At 42.0% G+C, this 19,155-nt stretch overlaps 3 protein-coding genes across 12 annotated transcripts in view; 1 reads left to right on the forward strand and 2 right to left on the reverse strand.

Annotated features, from left to right (window-relative positions):
* Positions 1 to 12,924, reverse strand: part of BRCA2 (BRCA2 DNA repair associated) — a 37,698-nt gene extending 24,774 nt beyond the window's left edge. Inside the window, exons 1-10 of one of the 3 annotated variants that reach the window (XM_048934600.1) lie at positions 12,903 to 12,924; positions 12,146 to 12,245; positions 9,442 to 9,687; positions 7,953 to 8,061; positions 7,069 to 7,121; positions 6,925 to 6,965; positions 6,720 to 6,831; positions 5,085 to 5,140; positions 4,056 to 4,170; positions 701 to 1,873 (exon numbers count right to left, since the gene is read on the reverse strand). In XM_048934600.1, the coding sequence (XP_048790557.1) occupies positions 701 to 1,873; positions 4,056 to 4,170; positions 5,085 to 5,140; positions 6,720 to 6,831; positions 6,925 to 6,965; positions 7,069 to 7,121; positions 7,953 to 8,061; positions 9,442 to 9,687; positions 12,146 to 12,212 (1,972 nt within the window). In that variant the 5' untranslated portion in view covers positions 12,213 to 12,245; positions 12,903 to 12,924. Of the gene's footprint in view, positions 1 to 700; positions 1,874 to 4,055; positions 4,171 to 5,084; positions 5,141 to 6,719; positions 6,832 to 6,924; positions 6,966 to 7,068; positions 7,122 to 7,952; positions 8,062 to 9,441; positions 9,688 to 12,145; positions 12,246 to 12,352; positions 12,675 to 12,902 lie in introns of those variants that run through there. The other 2 variants (XM_048934599.1, XM_048934598.1) reach the window with 2 other exon arrangements.
* A 1,495-nt stretch (positions 12,925 to 14,419) lies between these two features.
* Positions 14,420 to 16,305, forward strand: ZAR1L (zygote arrest 1 like). The gene is made up of 4 exons (XM_048934596.1): positions 14,420 to 15,142; positions 15,317 to 15,409; positions 15,563 to 15,637; positions 15,981 to 16,305. The coding sequence occupies exons 1-4, from the start codon at positions 14,540 to 14,542 to the stop codon at positions 16,122 to 16,124; spliced, it is 915 nt and encodes a 304-aa protein (XP_048790553.1). The 5' UTR covers positions 14,420 to 14,539; the 3' UTR covers positions 16,125 to 16,305.
* Positions 16,306 to 16,425: 120 nt separating this feature from the next.
* The window catches only part of FRY (FRY microtubule binding protein), a 237,615-nt gene continuing 234,885 nt past the window's right edge, over positions 16,426 to 19,155 (reverse strand). For all 8 annotated transcript variants that reach the window (XM_048934593.1, XM_048934595.1, XM_048934589.1 and 5 more), the window contains one exon: positions 16,426 to 18,950. In XM_048934593.1, the coding sequence (XP_048790550.1) occupies positions 18,692 to 18,950 (259 nt within the window). In that variant the 3' untranslated portion in view covers positions 16,426 to 18,691. The remainder of the gene's footprint in view (positions 18,951 to 19,155) is intronic.

A 19,155-nucleotide genomic window follows, 5' to 3' on the forward strand; every position in this document is an offset into this window, starting at 1 on the left:
TGTGAATGCCTTGAAAGGATTTGTGATCTGTCTCGCCTAATTTTGTTCTGGTAGCCAGAAGCAAGAAGGCCATACATAGTTAATGCCATCATGAAATAAATAATTAGTTGTAATGAAATTTGAAGAGAAGGGCTTCCATTCCTTGTGTCTCAACGCAAGGATTTGTTTCAAACTTTAGAAAATGGTGGTTCTGTTCCTAATTTTAAGAAATTTTTCTACCAAGAGTAACAATTTCTAAAGATGTATGCCCTTGCTTTCATTAAATATGCATGTATGTTAAATATTTTGTGCTTCCAGAAGAAACAGATAAACAATCTTAAATCCCCTACTTATAGAAAAAAAAAATTTTAACATTCTTTTATAACATCTAAGAGACAGGACAGCCCTTGACGCTTTGGATGTCTGAACAGCATTGACAAACATAATTGATGTGCTTCATTAGAACAGTGGCTCACTGTGGAAGTTTCTATTGCAGAAGATAACCTGAGGTGAAAACAGTAAATTAGCACCAGACTATTTGAAAACACTTATGCTCTTCTGTCACTAAGACAGATCAATTCATGCCCTGGTTACTAAAACAGTTGCAGATCTACTTTATCACAAATACAAGTTTTTACACAATTTTAAGTAAAGTATTTACAGAAAAGGTATTTACTAAATGAAGTATCCTCCAAAAATATGCAAAAGCTTAATAACATACCTTGATTACCATCTGTGGCCACCTGACAACCTTTAAATTCATGTAAATCAGATTCCAAACGTGTTAACACAGGATTAGCAGGTGATTCAGAGGTTACTTCTTTCTGCACATTTTCTTCCTGATACACTAGAGTATTATTTATTGTATAAATAAATCTCTTGGATTTCTTCCTCAATCTGGATAACATATTTAGGCTTTTAAAGCTAGATTTTCTAAGATTATTTTCACTATTTGTTAAACGTAGGTCACTGCAATTATCTGGAGATGCAGCGCTACGTATAAGAGAGTGAGAAAGAACATCAGTTACCACAGATTTTGAAGTTGCTTTTAAATGCGTGGAAAAGGTGCTGTTGTAGACTACAGAATACTCCATGACATTTGTACTTTCAATTAAAAAAGAACTACAGTTTAAAAAGCTCATTTTAGAAACCTCCTCATGTGCACATCCTTTTACCAACTTTGGACTCACACACAAAGGTTTTACTGGAGTTATTTCTGTCATTGGGTTGTTTTTAGTTATTTTCATATCACTACAATTTTCTGATAAACTTTCACTTGAGAGCTCCTGAGCATCTTTCAAGCCTCCAGTATTCAGTAAAGATGTTTCTACATCATCCTTGGTCATTAGTACTGACTTCTCTTCTAAACCTTTCTCTCTACATAAGTCAGACTGTGGAGAGCTACACATAGATGTTTCCAGATGAGTTACATCAAGATCAGACAAGTTCAGCTGAGACCACTGGTTTGATGAAGACAGCACATCTTTCATGAGCTTCTCATTCACAGATGATTTCTGTGTTGTATTATCTTGCAAGTTTCCTGCAATCCTAAGATACTCCAATTCTTTTTCATGCCCTATTAAGAAGCTGTCTTTACTATCTACTATATCTTCATCGGTGTTCTGGAATACAGAATCCTTCACTTCAACACAGCAGCTTTTTTCAGTCCAGTTAGCAGCTTTCACTTCCTGTGAAATGGCAGTCTTTCTTCTCATATGTTGTTCAGAAAGAACGTCACCCTTTCCTTGTGCTTCATCTATTTTTATTTCACATTTCTCTATCGCATCCAGAGCATGTGGCAACAGCAGAAGAGTTCCACTGGATTCAGCAGGCAAGTTGAATGAATCCTCAAAGCTATTCATCTCACCAAATAAACCATCTAACATCTCCAACTCTAAATAGTTGAAAATAGAGATTGGGGAGAAAAAAAATTACATTTCAGGAAATAACTTAAGAATAGTATTGTATTTACCTGTAAAAATACAACATTCAATTTTATGGTCATTATTCAACTCAGGATTCAACTTGGAAAGATAAATATATGTCTTTAAAATAGGTTACTCTTTAATAGCAGCTGTTAAGAGTGAGGAGACAGGAGGCAAATCATGTATGTACAGATGCCCCAGCTGCCTGAAGACTGCAATAGTGGTGTGGTGAAAGTCTCCAATATGAAACTGTAATTCAGAACTATTTATCTACTCTAACTGTTAAACACTCTACTGTCTGAAAGATTTCCCATTTGGAGAACCATAGACCATTTCTCAATACTTTTCACACACATGCATCTAACTGTAGTACAAACCAATAGGATGGTTTCATGCCCTCTGCTCTGTGCATAAAGCCACCTCTCAACACATCTCATAAAGTTGCCCATACTCTCTACTTTCTACTTTTTTGCCTGAAGGTATCTAAACAAGATCTCAGAAGTAAAAAACTGTAAACACTGCAGACTGAAGGTAAAAGTTCTTTTCCCTTATTAAGATGCATTCCCCTGGAGTAACTGCTGTATTCACATCCTTCTGTCCTGTAATTGTGAGAGTATTCCAACCCTGCCCATTTGTACTACTTTTAACTTGAACAGGAGCTATTACCTTTAACAGGAGAAGAAAGCCAGAAATATTTGAAAAACTATGAAGATACTCATTATACACTGAATATTCTGATGCCAAGGAGTGAAAGAAAAAAAAAAAAAAAACAACACAAAAAATCCCACCAACACAACAAAACCAGGGAAGTTCATTTTGACTTTTAAGCTCACTGATGTGTCAGGATAACAAGTAACCTCTAAAACTAGGACTGAAAAGCAGAATTTGTCTTTTTTCCCCCCAACTGATGTCATAACTAAGCAATAACTATTTAATCTCTTTTCTTAACACCTCTACTGAGGAAAAAAAAAAGAAAAAAAAAAAAGAAGAGTCTTAAACATTAGAGTCTGGGAACATTTCTGCTCTGGAGTAACACACTGAATGATGGTCAGAACTGTCCAAGTCTGAATCCTTATAAACACAGCACTCAACCCATTTCTACTAATTTCCTTGTTTCCCTTACTCAGCTTGAATCTACACTACAAAGCCAACAGCACGTATCACTCTACAATCCTCAATGCTTTCTGACCCCAGCATTCCCTGGAAGTGTCCAAGGAACGTTTGGACACTGTGTTGAGGGACATGGTTTAGAGAGAACTATTGGTGATAGACAGGCAGTTGGACTGGATGATCTTGTAGGTCTTTTCCAACCTTGGTGATTTTACAATTCTCAGATGTTCTTGTCAAACGCCAAACTGATTATTTCACAATTCTTTACACTTGTCAAACAATGCTTTCATGGTATTCCCTTCAATTCAAATAAGAAGAGACAACAATCCCAAGGATACATCATCCCACACAGCCTGTGTCAATCTCTACAACATCCTTTTACATTCATGCATGATTAATAAATTTCTGTTAATATTCTTCCCTTCTGCCACTGTTTCTCAAAATAACCAAAAAGCTCAAACTAGAGCATAATTTACATTTGTTCACTAATGTTCTAAGAACATAAATCAAAACTTCTTTTTCCTTGCCCATATGTATTCTGCATTTGTTAAACAATAACATTCTTTTTTCATAAAGTTTTGTCATGCTTTGAGCTATTAATAATGAAATGACTGTACAAAGGATATAGCAAAAATAAAAAAAAAACAAATCACCACAGAAAAATGAGGATTGAGGTGAAGTTTTGTAATTTCACTAAACCTACTTAATAGGCATAGGTAGTAGTCTTGCTCCCCCTTGAGCCCGTGCCCTTTTTGTCTCTCAGCTTTCCCATATGGTCTTACACCTTCACTTACACCAATAAAATCTGGTTTTCATCCAAAGGCATTGTAATCTAATTTGATTTGTGGACTTAACAGAAATTGTTGTTCTGTTTTTTAAATGGCCACATTAAATTCACAAAGGCAAGCCAATTCACAAAGTGGGAGCAGACAGCTGGCAGAGGAAATAAGCTACATGGTCATTTCAAGACATACTACATAACTTAACCTCAGCATTCCTTCACAATACATTGAGTAATAGCAATAAAACACCAATGCTTACCAAGATCTTTTATGTCATCTTTAGCATTTAGTTTTACTGTCTCTGGTATGGACAGCAGACTTGTATCATTCTTTGCAGTATATTCATCATCTTTAGATAAAAAGTTGTGCAAAACCTGCAAACCAAAGATACAGCCAAACATGACATGGAGCATATGTTTATATACCCTATGTATCAGTGACATGAACAGTAAAACACGCAGCTATAAACAGCTGCAATTTCTAAATAATTCTGCATTTCTTACAATAAAATGTAGTGTTTTTACAGTTATACTTCTTGCAAATAAGTGAGTAGGTGATCTTCATCTTCAATGCAAACCAGCTTTCATTCTGTAATCAATACAGGGTCACATGGGGCAGTGAATGGGTTCACCAGCATGCAGTAAGCAAGCCTCTCAAAAAGAAACAGAAGAGCCACTTTCTGTGTGGTGGTTTTGCTGTTAAAAATATTATCTGTAAAGTTTCAGGTATTAAGAATGAAATCCCAGTAGTAACATTCCTGGTTTTCAGTCTCAATAGTCATTCAGCTTTTACATATAAAAATACAGTTAAGTGGGAACTGCCCCTTTCATAACAGTATCAAAGGACTGAAATGAAGCCTCAATTTTAACTCTTAGTATAGGGGTTGAGCACAAGGACTTATTGGACAACTTAAGTCAAATAATAACTCAAAACTTTGACAGGAGGGGAATAAAGTGGAACAAGTAAACCCTCACATAGTCGGTATGTTGCAATTCCCAACTTTGGTTTTTCTTTGAATGACTCCCACTGCTAGTTAATCTGAACTTATAGTTTATTTTTTACAGTCAAAATATTCCTCAAAGGGGGTATTTGTGAAAATACAATCTATAGCTATGTTTTGCAAGCTTACTTCAGTAACCAGTAACTTTTAAAAATAGCCAGAATAGCCAGATAGGAAGACCTAGAGTGAAAATGACAGAATTATTGTTCTTGGCTCAGGGAATGTAAGCATACAACTAAAGAGCTTAACTGAAATTAAGGAATAGCACAGCTCTTAAAAACTACTTACTATCTCCGCTCTTTCATCCTGTTGCTTTGCTCCAGAAATAGAATCATTCTCTCTAGCTTTAGAAGAAAGACAGAGAAATCAATTCATTTGCTCCTAAGTGATTTTATTGAGCATGATGAAATACAGTTGATTTGAGGCGGTTTTCATTTGATTATTTTAAATGCACCTTAAATCTGTAAACAAAAAAAACTAATAAAACTAAGTAGAAGTTCTAACTAAAACATCCTAAAGGTGAGTCTGAGGAACAGTGTGTGCATTTTTAACAGCCTAAAACACCCTAAGTCATATAATCTGGTTGCTGCCATGTAGGCGTACTAAGAGTCCACTACTGCTGCCATTCCCCTTTCCAGCAGTTATTCATGGTATCACTCCATTTTTTTTCAGTCACAGGATCTGTATGAGATCTTCAAGCTGCTACCAGGACTTCTTTTTCCTTTCCTTTTCCACCCACAAGAACAGTAATATCTTTTCAACTCCATTACAAATGGGGAATGCAAACGCTACTTTTAAGATGATTTAAGTGCAGTATCTTGAAATAACACCTGTCACAGACATGGTATCTAGGCTCCTCTATGGTATTAAGATTAATAAATTGAACTCCTCTTTTGTAGCAGCCAAATTAGTTTTCCTTTTACAGGTAACAGGTGGCAGAAAGTTGACTTCATGACTATAAAATAATTGCGCTCATCCGGGAAATGAGAAAATGAGGAGAGTTCAAAGCAGAACTCATTTCCTAGAAGAGTACCATTATATGATGGGTGCTTCCCCCACTCCCTTCAAGTCACATCATTCAGAAGTCACAAATACCCAGCTAAGAGCAACGCCCAGATCCTGCTAACAAAGATCTCCAGTTTTGACATGCACTCCTAGTATGCGTTAGATATTTTGCGTGCACATGCTTTACAAGTCTGTATACTTTATATACTTCATACAGTGAGTTTGACAGTAACAAAAAAAAGCACTGCTAATAGATAAGCAGACCTCCAGATCTTCCCATTTTCTCAAGAATCATCAACTTATTAATTTAAATTTCATTTTGCTTGTTAACCATGCTAAAGAAATTCCCCTTACAACAAGTCAAGCCTTGATGTTTGACATCACTGTTAGTGACACTTAAGCACCTATCAGCTCAGTTACACTGGCACAGCTGTTTGTGCACCTGTACAGGAAATAAGGTCCAGGAATTATCCAGTCTGAATAATCTAGGAAATACAGTCTTCAACTGGATCAGCATCTCAGCCTGCCTACCTGCACCAATAAAACGGTTTGGCCTCAAAATGCCAAAGCCAGCATGGCTGCTGAGAAGTTTACTCAACAAGCTGCAACCTTACACTTAATAACATATTTTTCATGACTTATCTAGTTTTTTGGTGGAAGAAACACAAGGAATCATTATCCAATCATCTTTCCATGCTTTGCTCTATTATTTCTAAATTTACAACCCCTAAATCCTCACACATGAGAAGAAAATATCTTTAAAGCAAGGATACGTTTGATTTCATTTCTTCTACTTAAGGTTGCATTATTTACAGTCACCCACAAAGCATCACTGCAAGAGTTGAAAAAAAATAATAATAAAGAAGTATCAAAACCCAAAGTTTTCAATCCTTTGCAACTGTTCATTTTCAGAGTTACCTATTATCACTGTCGCACCAAGTGTAGGAGGAGTAGCTAAAGAACTTGTCCAGGACATTTCTGGATCCACTTCTGCTCCCAGACTTTCAGAAATACGTTTTGGAGTTCGGATCTAGAAATATATTTTTAAAGTTTTATTTTTATGCAGAATTCTAAACATAACACTCCATAAAAAGAAAACAAAGTACAGGGATGAAATACTTACCTCCAAAAATTTTGGTGTGCAAAACAAGCTCCCATATGGTCCTAAAAAACATTACATAATGAGCACAACAAGTTCAACCTAAGAAATGAAGACACATCTACAGATATCAGACAGTTCGTAGAATGAAAAAATGAAGATACAAACCAGCTATATTACTTTTCTGCGGTGTTCTGCAAGCATTCCTTAAAATAGTTGGACTGCAAAATGAGAAATAAATTTAATGCATCGATTTCTGAAAATAACAGTAAATATTCATAGCAGACACTATGTACATTACTGCCTCTGTTATTGCTTTTCTTTGCAACCACAGCTACTTCCCTGACTAAATAACAGATTTCTTCTAACTACCAGTCAGAATTTCAGAATTTTAAACCCTACTGAGTTTATGTCAAACAGTAAAATGCCTCCTTTGTGAAACACATTAATTTTCAATGATATTTGTTTGATAAACAACATGCTAGACTTCAGTAGAATTATGAACACCTTAACATGCTGTACGAAGCTATGGAAACTCTCCCAATTAATTTATTTTAATTAATTATTTCAACTGTTCTTTATAATCAACACAAGAGCCTTCAGAAGATGAATCTGAAAAATACGCCTTTAAATGTAAAAAAGCAACACCCAAGGCCATTACCAAAACATTCCAGGAAGGATCAAATACAGTAGATACAGTTTTACAAACTACAACTGTAGAAGCACGTGATACATCACAATTCTTAGCTCTTGGACTGGACATAAAGGGTCTGGAGACCTGAAATACTGTCAGTAACTGTCACATGGCAGCTACGAAGGAGTAGAAAAATAATTGGAAGATCACCTAAAAGCAAAGAAGTCTTCAGAATTATTTGCTAGCATTTTATTTTCCATTTGTTTAGCAACCCACAAGTACCATAAACATACAGGATATGTGAGATTATTCACCATTCTGAAGAAGTTTAGCAGAAAAATACAGCAGTTTTAAAGTGCTGTTTGTTTAAAATCCAGTTTATATGGATCTTATATCTGCACTGATTAATTTAGCATACCTAGCAGCAGTGTAGTTGTTGTGGCAGATACCAAGAGGAGAAGCAAGCATTTTAATTTCTTGATGTGTTTTTCTTCCTGCCATATTTGGACTTAGCAAATTCTCTCTGCCTACAACATAAAACATAATAATCTTGCAACACAATCTTGCAGTAACAGTTTCAATTTTGAAGTGTAAAGAGAAGCTTTAAAAAAATGATATAAGATATGATTTTAGTACAAAACCCACACCTAATGCTATGCTCTCCTCAAGTGCTTTGAACATATCCAAATTCTATATCCTAACACAGCTCACCACATTTCCACCAAAATTATATGCACCATCAAAAACAATTCATTCTGTCACTTTATTGATTTTTAAGGTTTGTTTCAGTGTATTTCCAAGACATTATTCAAACTACATATTCAATGTCAGCATACTACACTGTACTGTGCATTTTGTATCATTGCAGAAGCAACTTTTACAGGGGACTAGGTGCATCCAAACATGCATTGTCATTGACTTCTCTCAAATTTACTTAAGATATAACATCTCTTGATTTAAGTAGCACTAAATAAAAAAACCATATTTCTGAAACTGTTATTGGAGGTGCTGCCAATGGTACTGGCAACAAATGCTACTTACATGCATCCTCAGGTAAAAGAGAAAGTATGCCTAGCAGAGCAGCAGAACGCCCCTGACAGCGAGCTTCTCGCATGAACGAGAATCCACTCAAAACAGTTTCCAGTGAGAAAATGCCAGTAGATTTCCTTCTCAGAAATTAGATTTCTGCATTCCTCTCTACTCCTGAATTCCTGAGCCTGTACACACTGCAGGTCTGCACTGCAGTACCAGACCTCACCTCCATCCATGCTCTCATTTTCACAAGGAAACAGAGGCACATGAGCCACTTGGCTAACCAAGAAAACAGAATAAGACCTTGAGCCAGACATGGGTAACCACTGAAACTTCAGTAACAGTCTTCACTTTACAGGGGAGTCTAAACAATTGTCTGCTGTGAAACAGAACCACCTCAGGGCTCCTTTGTTTCTATCTTGAGAAATGCTAGCAGTAATTCCCTTGGGACTTACAATAGTACAGAAGTTTGCATAGCTAAAGTTAGAAGAAATGTGGTGCCAGCTAAGTTGAGCACAAGCTCAAAAACAAGAGAAACAAGCAGGATAACTGTTCTATGGAAGCAAAGTTATATTTGAATGCTGAGATGGTTCTACAGCTTTAAAGGCTCTGCTTTAGAGTCTAAGGATAAATTCAACAACAAGCAGAGACTTGTGTTCATCTGTAACCTATTTAGAAAATCTCATTGCTAGGAGGACACAGACACAGCAGATGTACAAACAAAACACTGCAGGGAAATGGTTAAACATTCCTCTACACAAAAAAATACATTAAAAAATTCTTACACACAATCCTGCTTTTATCTCCACAGAAAAGATTCCTCTTTCTGTCCAATAAGGAAAGGTACAATGGCTAACAGGTAAAAATTTACTCACTTGTTTCCATTTTTTTCTGATCCAATTCTTTTCCAGGAGAAGAAAAAGGTGGCATTGTATTCTGTTCTTTAAAAATCAGTGGAGTTGATGCCAGCTGGCTGTCTGTAGAGGATTTTGCCTTTGGAGTTTTAAAAGTTTGATCAAGCCAACCAATGGGACCCTCAGGTTCTCCTAACAACTTAGGCTCATATGGAGGTGCTTCTGAGCTGAGCTCTTCAAACCAGTCAAGACTTATAGGGCCCAAGTCTATGTATAAATACATACAGGGAAAAAAAAAAAAAAAGAAAAAAAAAAAAGGGAAATCTTAATTCTATTTATGACACATGCCAGAGAACATCACAATTAGCTGTACAGAATCAAACCTCTATACAGTATAGGAAAATATATATTATGCATTCTTATGCTAGCAGCAAAATGCTTTACCTCTTCCACTGCCATAATTCTATTCCTGGACAGATCTCAGAATCAATTAATTGTTTGTATTGGAAGGGACCTTTAAAGGCCATCTGGTCCAATCCCCCTACAGTGAACAGAGGCACCCACAGCTCCATCAGGGGCTCAGAGCACCATCCGGCCTAACCTTGAGTGTCTCCAGAATGGCACATCCACCACCTCTCTGAGCAACCTGTCCCAGTGCCTCACCACCCTTATTGTAAAAAGAAAAAAAATAAATTAATATCCAGTCTAAATCTCCTCTTCTAGTTTAAAACTATTTCCCCATGTCCTGCAACAGACCCTGCTAACACATCTGTCCCCTTCCTTCTCGTATCCCCCATTAAGATACTGAAAGATCACTCTCAGGTCTCCCTGAAATTTGTCTTCTCCAGGCTCACCAGCCACAGCTTTCTCAGCCTGTCCTCCCAGAAGGACAAAGCTTTGAGTCCTGATACCCACAAAGTGTAAACAAACAAGAAACCTGTCAAATTTCTTAGAACATAAATAAGCATAACCAAAGACCTAATGAACATCCAGTTTGTTTAAAATCTTTCAATTTAGTTCATGCCTTATTTTACACATAACAGCAAGTTAAACAGGTCCCTTTCAGCATTTGCTGATTATACAAACCCAGGAGGATGACTAACACACTGGAAGGCTGTGCTGCCATTCCACAAGATCTGAACAGGCTGGAGAGTTGGACAGGGAGGGATCTGATGTGGCCTTAGCAAGACCAAATGTAAAGTCTTGCACCTGGAGAGGAATAATCGAATGCATCAGTACAGGTTAGGGGACGACCTGCTGGAGAGGAGCTCTGCAGAGTAGGACCTGAGTGTTCTATTCAACAGCAGGTTGGCCATGAGCCAGCAGTGTGCCCCTGTGGCCAAGAAGGCCAGTGGTATCCTGGGGTGCATTAAAAAGAGCATGACCAGGACGTGAAGGGAGTTGATCCTCCCCCTCTACTCTGCCCTGTTGAGGCCACATCTGGAGTACTGTATCTGGTTCTGGACTCCCCAGTTTAAAAAAGACATGGATCTCCTAGAAGGAGTCCAGTGGAGGGCCACAAAGATGATAAAGGGCCTGGAGCATCTCCCATATAAGGAAAGGCGGAGTAACCTGGGTCTGTAACCTGGGGAAAACTGCAGAGGGATGTGGTTAATGCTTATTAATATCTAAAGGGAGGTAGAAAGCAAATGGATGAGGCCAGGCACTTCTCAGTGGTTCACAGGAGTAGTGGCCTAAAACTTGAACACAGGAAGTTCTGTACTAAAATGCTGAACAACTTCTTTACGGTAAAGGTGACAGAGCACTGGAACAGGTTGCCCAAAGAGGTTGTGGAGTCTCCTCCTGTGAAGATATTCAAGGCCCACCTGGATGCCTATCTGTGCTACCTATTGTAGAGTTCCTGCTTCAGCAGGAGGGTTGGACTCAATCTCTTGTGGTCCCTTCTAGCCCATGCAATTCTGTGGTTAATGTGCTGTACTACCACCAGCTCATCTGGCAAAAGACTGACCCTGGCCTGCATACAAGTACGTAACAAAAATCAGGTTCAATTAAAAAAAAAAGAAAAAAGAAAAAAGCAACTGAGCACACATTATGAAAAAAACCACTACGATTTAAAGAAATATATAAGAAAGTAGGTAATAATGAATAGAGATTTAAGACAAGAACAACCTGCATAGTGCTTTTCTTGAAACAGAAGAATCATAGAATCATAGTTGATCCACAGTGATACTCGAGTCCAACCCCAGGCTTCACACAGAAACACCCCAAATCCAAATCCTATGTCTAAGAGCGCTGTCCAAACACTCCCCGAGCTCCAGCACCTCAAGGCCGTGCCCACCGCCCTCTGGCGCAGACCCCTTCCCTCACCCCCAGCCGCCCTCCCCTGACGCAGCTCCATGCCGTTCCCTGTCGCTGTCACAGGGAGCAGAGCTCAGCGCTGCCCCTCCGCTCCCTGTGAGGAGCTGCAGCCGCCATCAGGCCTCCCCTCAGCCTGCCCTGCTCTGGGCTGAGCACAACAGGGGCCTCAGCCGCTCCTTATACGTATTCCCGTTTAGCTCCCTCACATCTCGGCAGCCCTCCTGTGGCCGCTCTCTAAGCCCTTGGTGTTCTTCTGGCACTGCAGTGTCCAGACCTGCGAGCAGCACTCAGGGCAAGGCCGTGCTAGCACGGCGCAGAGCGGGATGAGAAGAGTTTGCAGGTAGCACATAACTGATGCGAACATCCATACAACAACCCTAATACACGTTACGTAGTCAAACTGTACCTGTATCGCTACAATGCGCCTTAAATACTTCAAAGAAAGTAGGTCTTTTCCCAGATTTGTAAGCCATTTTTTAATCTCCCCGGAACACTTGTTGGAAAACCTGAGAAGAAACAAGGAAACAGCGCCTGACGCAGAGCTCACAGCGCCCCGCCTGCCCCGCTCCGCACGGCTACGCGCCAGCGCCGCACGTCCCACGCTGGTAGTTACCTCAGCGGCACGCTCCAGAAGGAGGCGACCCGCTGACACCGCTCCCCGCGCACCGGCGGACACCCAACGGCCTCGCGAGCCGCGACCCCGGCAGAGCAACGAGGCGGAGCGCCCGCACTAGCCGTGCGGGGACATTACCTCCCTCCGGCCTCCGGGAGCGCTCCGCTGCCGCAGCATCGCCCCAAGGGCGGGGGTCCCGCGGGCACGGCGCGGCCCCACCAAGCTGCGCGCTCCCGAGACGCCGCCACGTTCAAAGCTTGGCGCCAACACCGCCTCCTGCCGCATGCGCGCTGCGGCCGGAGCTGTGCCCGCCTCCCCGCAGGGAGGACGGAGGCGGCGCAACGGCCGCCTCTCCTCAGGGCCGCGGGGCGGTTGGCGCTCCGCTCGCTCCTCCCTCAGCGCCGAGCGCCGCCGAGCACGGGAGCCACGGTGCGGCTCTGCGTTCCTGGAACGACCCCGTGTGACATTTGCACCTCCTTTCCTTCATGACCTGTTTCTCACAGCGCACTGTCCTTCCCATGATGAGATGCCAACTCCCCTGTGCACTCACCGGCTACAGAAAGCGTTATAATCCTCTGCATACACGTCCGTTCCCCAGACTCTTGATTCTTAGCCAGAGCAAGGAGTCCATAAAAGAGCTTCAAGTCAGATGAAAAATTCTTCCTGCTATTCCTCTGGAGTTTGACATGTTCCATTCCAGTCAGTTTTCCACCTGCCCCTGTGGCAAGTGAGGTACAGGCTGCCTTCCCACAGCTGTGGATGCCCCATCCCTGCAGGTGCTCGAGGCCAGGCTGGATGTGCCCAGCAGGCTGAGCCAGGTGCCCTGCAGCCCATAGCCCATGCTGGGACTGGATGGGCTTTAAGGCCCCTTCCAACCCAAACCATTCTGTCATTCCATGAGTTTGCGACTGTGCTGTAAAAGGGCCTCTCCGTACCAGTCATTCTTCTATAGTTTTGTCACACTTACTTATTCACGTGCAATCTTCATCAGTTTCTCTTCACATTCATGTTTCTCTTCAATTTTTCTGTCCCTTCACCTTCCAATATACTTCCTTTAACCCTTCAGAAGGCTGTGCAGGTGCAACTACTGCTCCTTCCCATAGCATTGTAGAAGCCATACCATTTATTCAGATGATGGCTAGTACTTTCCATGTTATTCTCCATCCTATTTATTTTTTTCCCACACAGTCTGCAGTCATAAGTTCTACCTTGGTCATCTTGATATCTTTTTTTTTTTTTTTCCATTCACTTGATAGGAACGGTGTTCTGCAAAACCAAACACAGCACCTAACCTCAACCCATTTTGTTTTTAGCTATGAGTGTTTCCCGAATAGCAATGCCTTTTGTTCCATAAAAACGTTGTTTCGTCCCATTCAGGCACTCAAAGGGATCTTTCTCACCCACACAGTGGAAGTTTAAAGGCATCATTCCTACTGATTCTTTCTGCCCTGCTGTCCCACGGCTTTTATAAAGCAACGCTTTTATATAAAGGTGAGGGGTGAGGGGTGGTGTAAAGAAATCATGGAACATCACAGCAAGTCCAGAGGTGTGATGGATTCTACAGTCTCTACAGATTCGCTAATGCAGCTCTGATGAATTTAATTATTTGTTGTTAACCTCTGTTACTTTAGAATTGACATAACTGAAGTGGTGCAATTAGGACAGAAGGACTATTAATATAATATGAAGGCACCTGTATAGCTGTAATTTATTTCATTATACAGATATTAAGCCACCTTTCCCAATCTAACTGTTTTCCCTCTGGGCTTTTGTACCAGCTGAAGTACTCCCCATCTCCCACAACAACGCAGCTGACAGAAAAACAGTTTGTAGACAATCCTTAAGTAATGGGGATGTTAAAACCTTTTAGCAACGACAAAGACTTCTCGCAAAAGATTAATGGCCCGCATTCTCTGCTGGGTCACCAGTGGCACCATCAGCTTATCAGGGCTTTGTCAGCTTTAGCTTCTCAGCTCTCTTCCTTTCAGCCACCAGGCAGACCCGCCAAGGCTGTGAAGGCCCTGGAAGCCCCAGCGATGAGCCCAGTCCGTGCGACAGGACGGAGGGCCGGAGGAGCACAGGCTGCGCCAATTTCCCCCTCAATTAGCGGCAATTAACACCGGCTCGCAGACGGCATAAAGGCAGGGCCGGGAGCCACCCCTAGCTGACCTTTCTGCAGGTACCACCATGGAGAGCTTCGTCTTTCCCCCTTTCGGCTCGTTCCAGAGCTTCAGGGGCGGCCTGCCACCCAACCGCGGTGGAGAGTCGACACCGAAGCAGCCGAGCTGGAAGCAGAACAAGAGCAGCGGCCTCGGCCCCTTCCCCGTGGGGCCGCCCACCCCGGTGTCGGCCGACTACCTGGACAGCTGCCGCCGGGCGCAGCTCAAGGCGCTGCTGTCGCAGGTGAGCCCGGGGCTGACGCCGCGGCTGCGCCGGGCCAACACCAAGGAGGTGGGCGTGCAGGTGAACCCGCGGGCCGACGCCGCCGTGCAGTGCTCGCTGGGGCCGCGCACGCTGCCCGCCGGCCGCCCTCTCACCCCCGCCGCCACCCGCGCCCGGGGCCGCCTCGCGCTCTACTCGCCCTTGCTGAACCCCCGCCTCTTTACGCTGCCCGAGGCCGCGGCGCACCGAGAGAAGGAAGCGGCGGCTCCGGCCGCCCCCGAGGAGCAGAAGGCGGAGTGCGGTAGCGACGAGCAGCGGGACGGCCCGGCGGAGCCTGCGGAGGCTGCGGCTTCGAGCGAGGCGCCGCGGGAGCAGAGTGCCGCCCCTGGGCGCCGGGCCGCCTTCCAGGTGCGTGGCGCGGGGAGACGGGCCAGGGTCCGGGGGGTGAGGAGCCCTGGGATGGAGCTCTGGAGCGGAGATGCGCCTTGTCCCGTCAGCACCGGCCGCTGCCCTGGGAGCATCTCGCCCCTGTAGGCGGCTGGTGCTGAGGGCGGGAGGATGCTGAGCGAGCTCTCTCTGCAGTTCTTGGAGCAGAAGTACGGCTATTTCCACTGCAAGGACTGCAAGACCAGATGGGAGAGTGCTTACGTGTGGTGCATCTCTGGGAGTAACAAGGTACTTTATGTGTAACAAAACAGGTCTTGTCTTGCTCCTGACACTTCCATGTTTGACACACCATCCCTGAGAAACGTATCATGGTTTAGGCACAAGTGTTGGGTGATGGTATTCAACATCTTAAGTAAATCACTGAAGACTTAATCTTCTCAGGTGTACTTCAAGCAGCTCTGCCGCAAATGCCAGAAGGGCTTCAATCCCTATCGCGTGGAGGCAATCCAGTGCCAGGTACGTTACAGATTTCTTTTTTGGTAAAGTTATGCGAGTTGCTCATGGACTCAGTTCGTTGTTACTGGGATGATAATTGTGTCAGAACTAGGAAACATTTGGGAAAGGGGTAATTGCGTAGGACTCATCTTGCTGATGGCCTACCTGAACAGTTTTCTGTTCATACCATCTAGTAACATGTAAGGTAGTGTTGTGCTTCTAGGTGAGAAGCTTTAACAGCTTAACTTCATGGGGTTTATTGCAAAAGCTCTTTTAAGCCTATCAGCTCAAGTACCTTCTTATGATTAAGGGAAACCAACACAATGCATGCCTCTTATCTGCTCCCACTCTCTCATTTCTTAAGACCTGCTTCAAAACTCGCTGCACCTGCCCTCAGAAGAAAAGGCACATTGATCTCACGAGACCTCATCGCCAAGAACTCTGTGGCCGTTGCAAAGGCAAGAGGCTGTCCTGTGATAACACCTACAGCTTCAAGTACATTGTCTGATCTGCCTGCCCTCCATCAGTTTGTGCTCTGCGCGTTGTCCGTCTTTCGTGATGTTTTGACCTTAGGCTTTTGACCTGGCATTGGATAATGGATGAAGACTTCTGTGTTATTTATAAAATATTTAACTTTATTGTATATATGCTATAATTAAAGTTCAATAAAAGTTTGCACTGATTTGTTACCTGCTTGTTTCATCTTGCTGTGATCAAGGAGGAAAGCATGTCTGGAAAGAAACAACCAGATTTCCCACATAGGCTTTGGTTTTAGTCTACCTTTAGGTAAGGTTTAGTATGTAGTAGCAGTTTCTTTCACTTGAACTGAACTAGTGTGGAAGAAGGCTGGGGGGGAATTGTGGTAGAGGTATCTGCATGTTTCTTCCCCCCCTTAGCAAATGTATACTTAAAAATCAAATAGCAGGTTTCTAAGGATACAATGTGTGTATCTTGTAAGATGAGTAAGCTGGTGTAACTTCAAAAGCTTTTTGAGATGGGTTTTCTAGTTTGTCTAGACACTGCAGCTACAGAAACTGTTATACAACTATAGTTGCTTAATTCAACCACAGAGCATTCTGGTCTTCCAGGGTATCTCAAAGGTAGTGAGTAATTGAACACAATTAATGGGAACAAAATGCAGTCAGTAGAACCTTGGAAAAACCTTTTAAAGAAGCATATTAAGATGTTGCTACTGCTTGTGCTGTCCTAGGGCTTTGAGGGGGCAGAAGCCGAGAGGTTCAGAAGGAAGTGAAAAGCTTTTCCACTACATGGACTCTCAAGTAGAACAAGCTGTCCAAGGAAGCAGTACGCTCCATCTTCAGAGGTTTTCAAGACTCAACTGGCTAGAAGCCTGAGTAACTTGACCTTGTGGCTACTGCTACTTCAAGTGGAGGTACAGCAAGGTGACTTCCTGAAGTGCTTCATCCAGTTCTTTCCAACTTGAGTTTTCCTCTTGATGAGGATCCTCTTAAAATCAAGCAAGCATTCTGAAATGGGGTTAAAGGGGAGAGGGCTTTACTGTGTTCTGAGAGCCTGGGCTGCCATGGCAGGCTGGACAGATTTTCTTCCACTTTCAGTACTAGGAAGAAAAATCATTGAAAACTAAGTCTGGAGTTAACAGGCCTGTTGTTAATGTTTTTAACAGAAATAAGCCTTCACCTGCAGATGGTGGTGTTTTTTTTTCTTTTTCAGTTTGAATCTGCTTTAGTCAGAGATAATAAAGGAAAAAAATACTACTTCTGGGTCTCTTTCAATGTAATAATTTAACCATAAGCCATGGAACAGGTGTCTTCTGGAGGCTGCTTCTCATCCATACCATTGGTAGCAATATAGGTACAGATACAGACACAGTCTTAACAATACTCTGTTGTGATTATATATGACTTTTATATTTTAGTTAAGTGGATGTACTGATCCAAGTATCAACCAAAATTACTTCACAAAAACAGTAAGTGTATTTACAGAGCGAATAAGTTACATAGTTGTCAGAACAAAAGTGTCTCAGATGTGCATCAGATTTACATGCATACATTTAACACTGGACAGCAGTTAAATGTAAGAAAAAAAACATACAGGTATGACTTTTATATATATACATTACAAATAAAATAGGACATCTCTTTAAAGAAACTTAACATGAGACCTTGCATTTCACGTTAATATTTTTTTACTTTTTATACTCCAAATTTATATTAAATAAAAATAAGCATGCAATACAGTTCAAAAGATTTGACTGCGATGGGACTTTCTCCTACAAAATGGCAAGTTAAATTAGATCAACCATCCTTTAATAGTATAAATATATTCATAAAAGCAACCCTCTAGTAAAAAGCCGCCAAGGTTCTTAAAAAAAAGAAAAGAAAAACAAACAAAAAATCTACCAAGACACTCGGGGGCCTAAGAACAGACCTCTGCAATATGATCCAGTACCTTCAGAGACAGTAGCCTAGTAACATTAGGAAATGTACTTCATAGCAGCTCGTTGTTTTAAGATACGGTAGTCATATTCAAATTACAGTGTACATTAAACTGTAGTCCATTTACTATTTGTTTCATACACACAGGCTCTCAGCTTTTGACCAACAAGTTTGCAAGATTCCGTGGCCAGCTTCATTCTGCCCATCTTTCACTCAACCAAATAAGAGAAAAAAGGAAAAAAATGTACAAGTTTTTTTTCTTTTTTTTATAACAAAAAATATTATTTTGTGAAGGAAACATTGCACTTCTGCCAACCTAAGGTTAATTTGCTATAAAGGAAGTATTGTTCAGTGTAGTAGGCTTTGGTAATGCAACGGAAGTCACTTCTTCAGTAGTGAGTTGCAGTTGCTCAGTGAAATGCTAACTGGTTTTTGTGCAACAGAGAACAAAGGATGTTGTCCTGGATGCTCTATGCTACCTTCGTCCTTACAGTATTGCTACACATTTGAAGTTCAGCCCGTAACTTTTTAGAAGAAATCCTAAATGTAACAAGAGTGAGTACAGTTTGACCAAACCTTTGTAAGGCTGAGAAGACATTGAGCCACCTCACTCCAACAGGGCAGCACTCCCAGCTTGACAGAGGGGCCCAGAGTCCTGTCAGAGACTTGTGCCGGAAACGCTGGAGTCTGGAAGAAAAGTATTGATGACCCGGTAACTCTGAGCTCTGCGAATCATGTCGCGGATCTCTATGTTCAGTTCCATTAGTTTGGTACAGATTTCCGTCAGGCTCTGGTTAGAGCCCACCAGTGCATAGGTGCCCGTCTGACCCAAGGTTTGGTGCCGGAAGTAAATGTTCAGCAGTGTCTGGACTTCATCATCAGAGCTACTTCCAAAGATGTCGTTGGGCCACAAAATCCTGCAACCCAACAGGAAAAGAATGTGCGTATCATTATGGGTTATCAGCACAGACCGAACCTACGTGACCGAGGTCTCAACAAAGAGAGCAGACTTGGTCACATCACAAGCCAAAGGAACTCTCTTGTTTATGCCACTCAGTAATTACTGATAGCAGACACCCACAGACATCACACAAACGCATGATTCCTATTTTCTAAAAATAA

The sequence above is a fragment of the Lagopus muta genome, chromosome 1 (assembly GCF_023343835.1).
Source record: "Lagopus muta isolate bLagMut1 chromosome 1, bLagMut1 primary, whole genome shotgun sequence".
NCBI lineage: Eukaryota > Metazoa > Chordata > Aves > Galliformes > Phasianidae > Lagopus > Lagopus muta.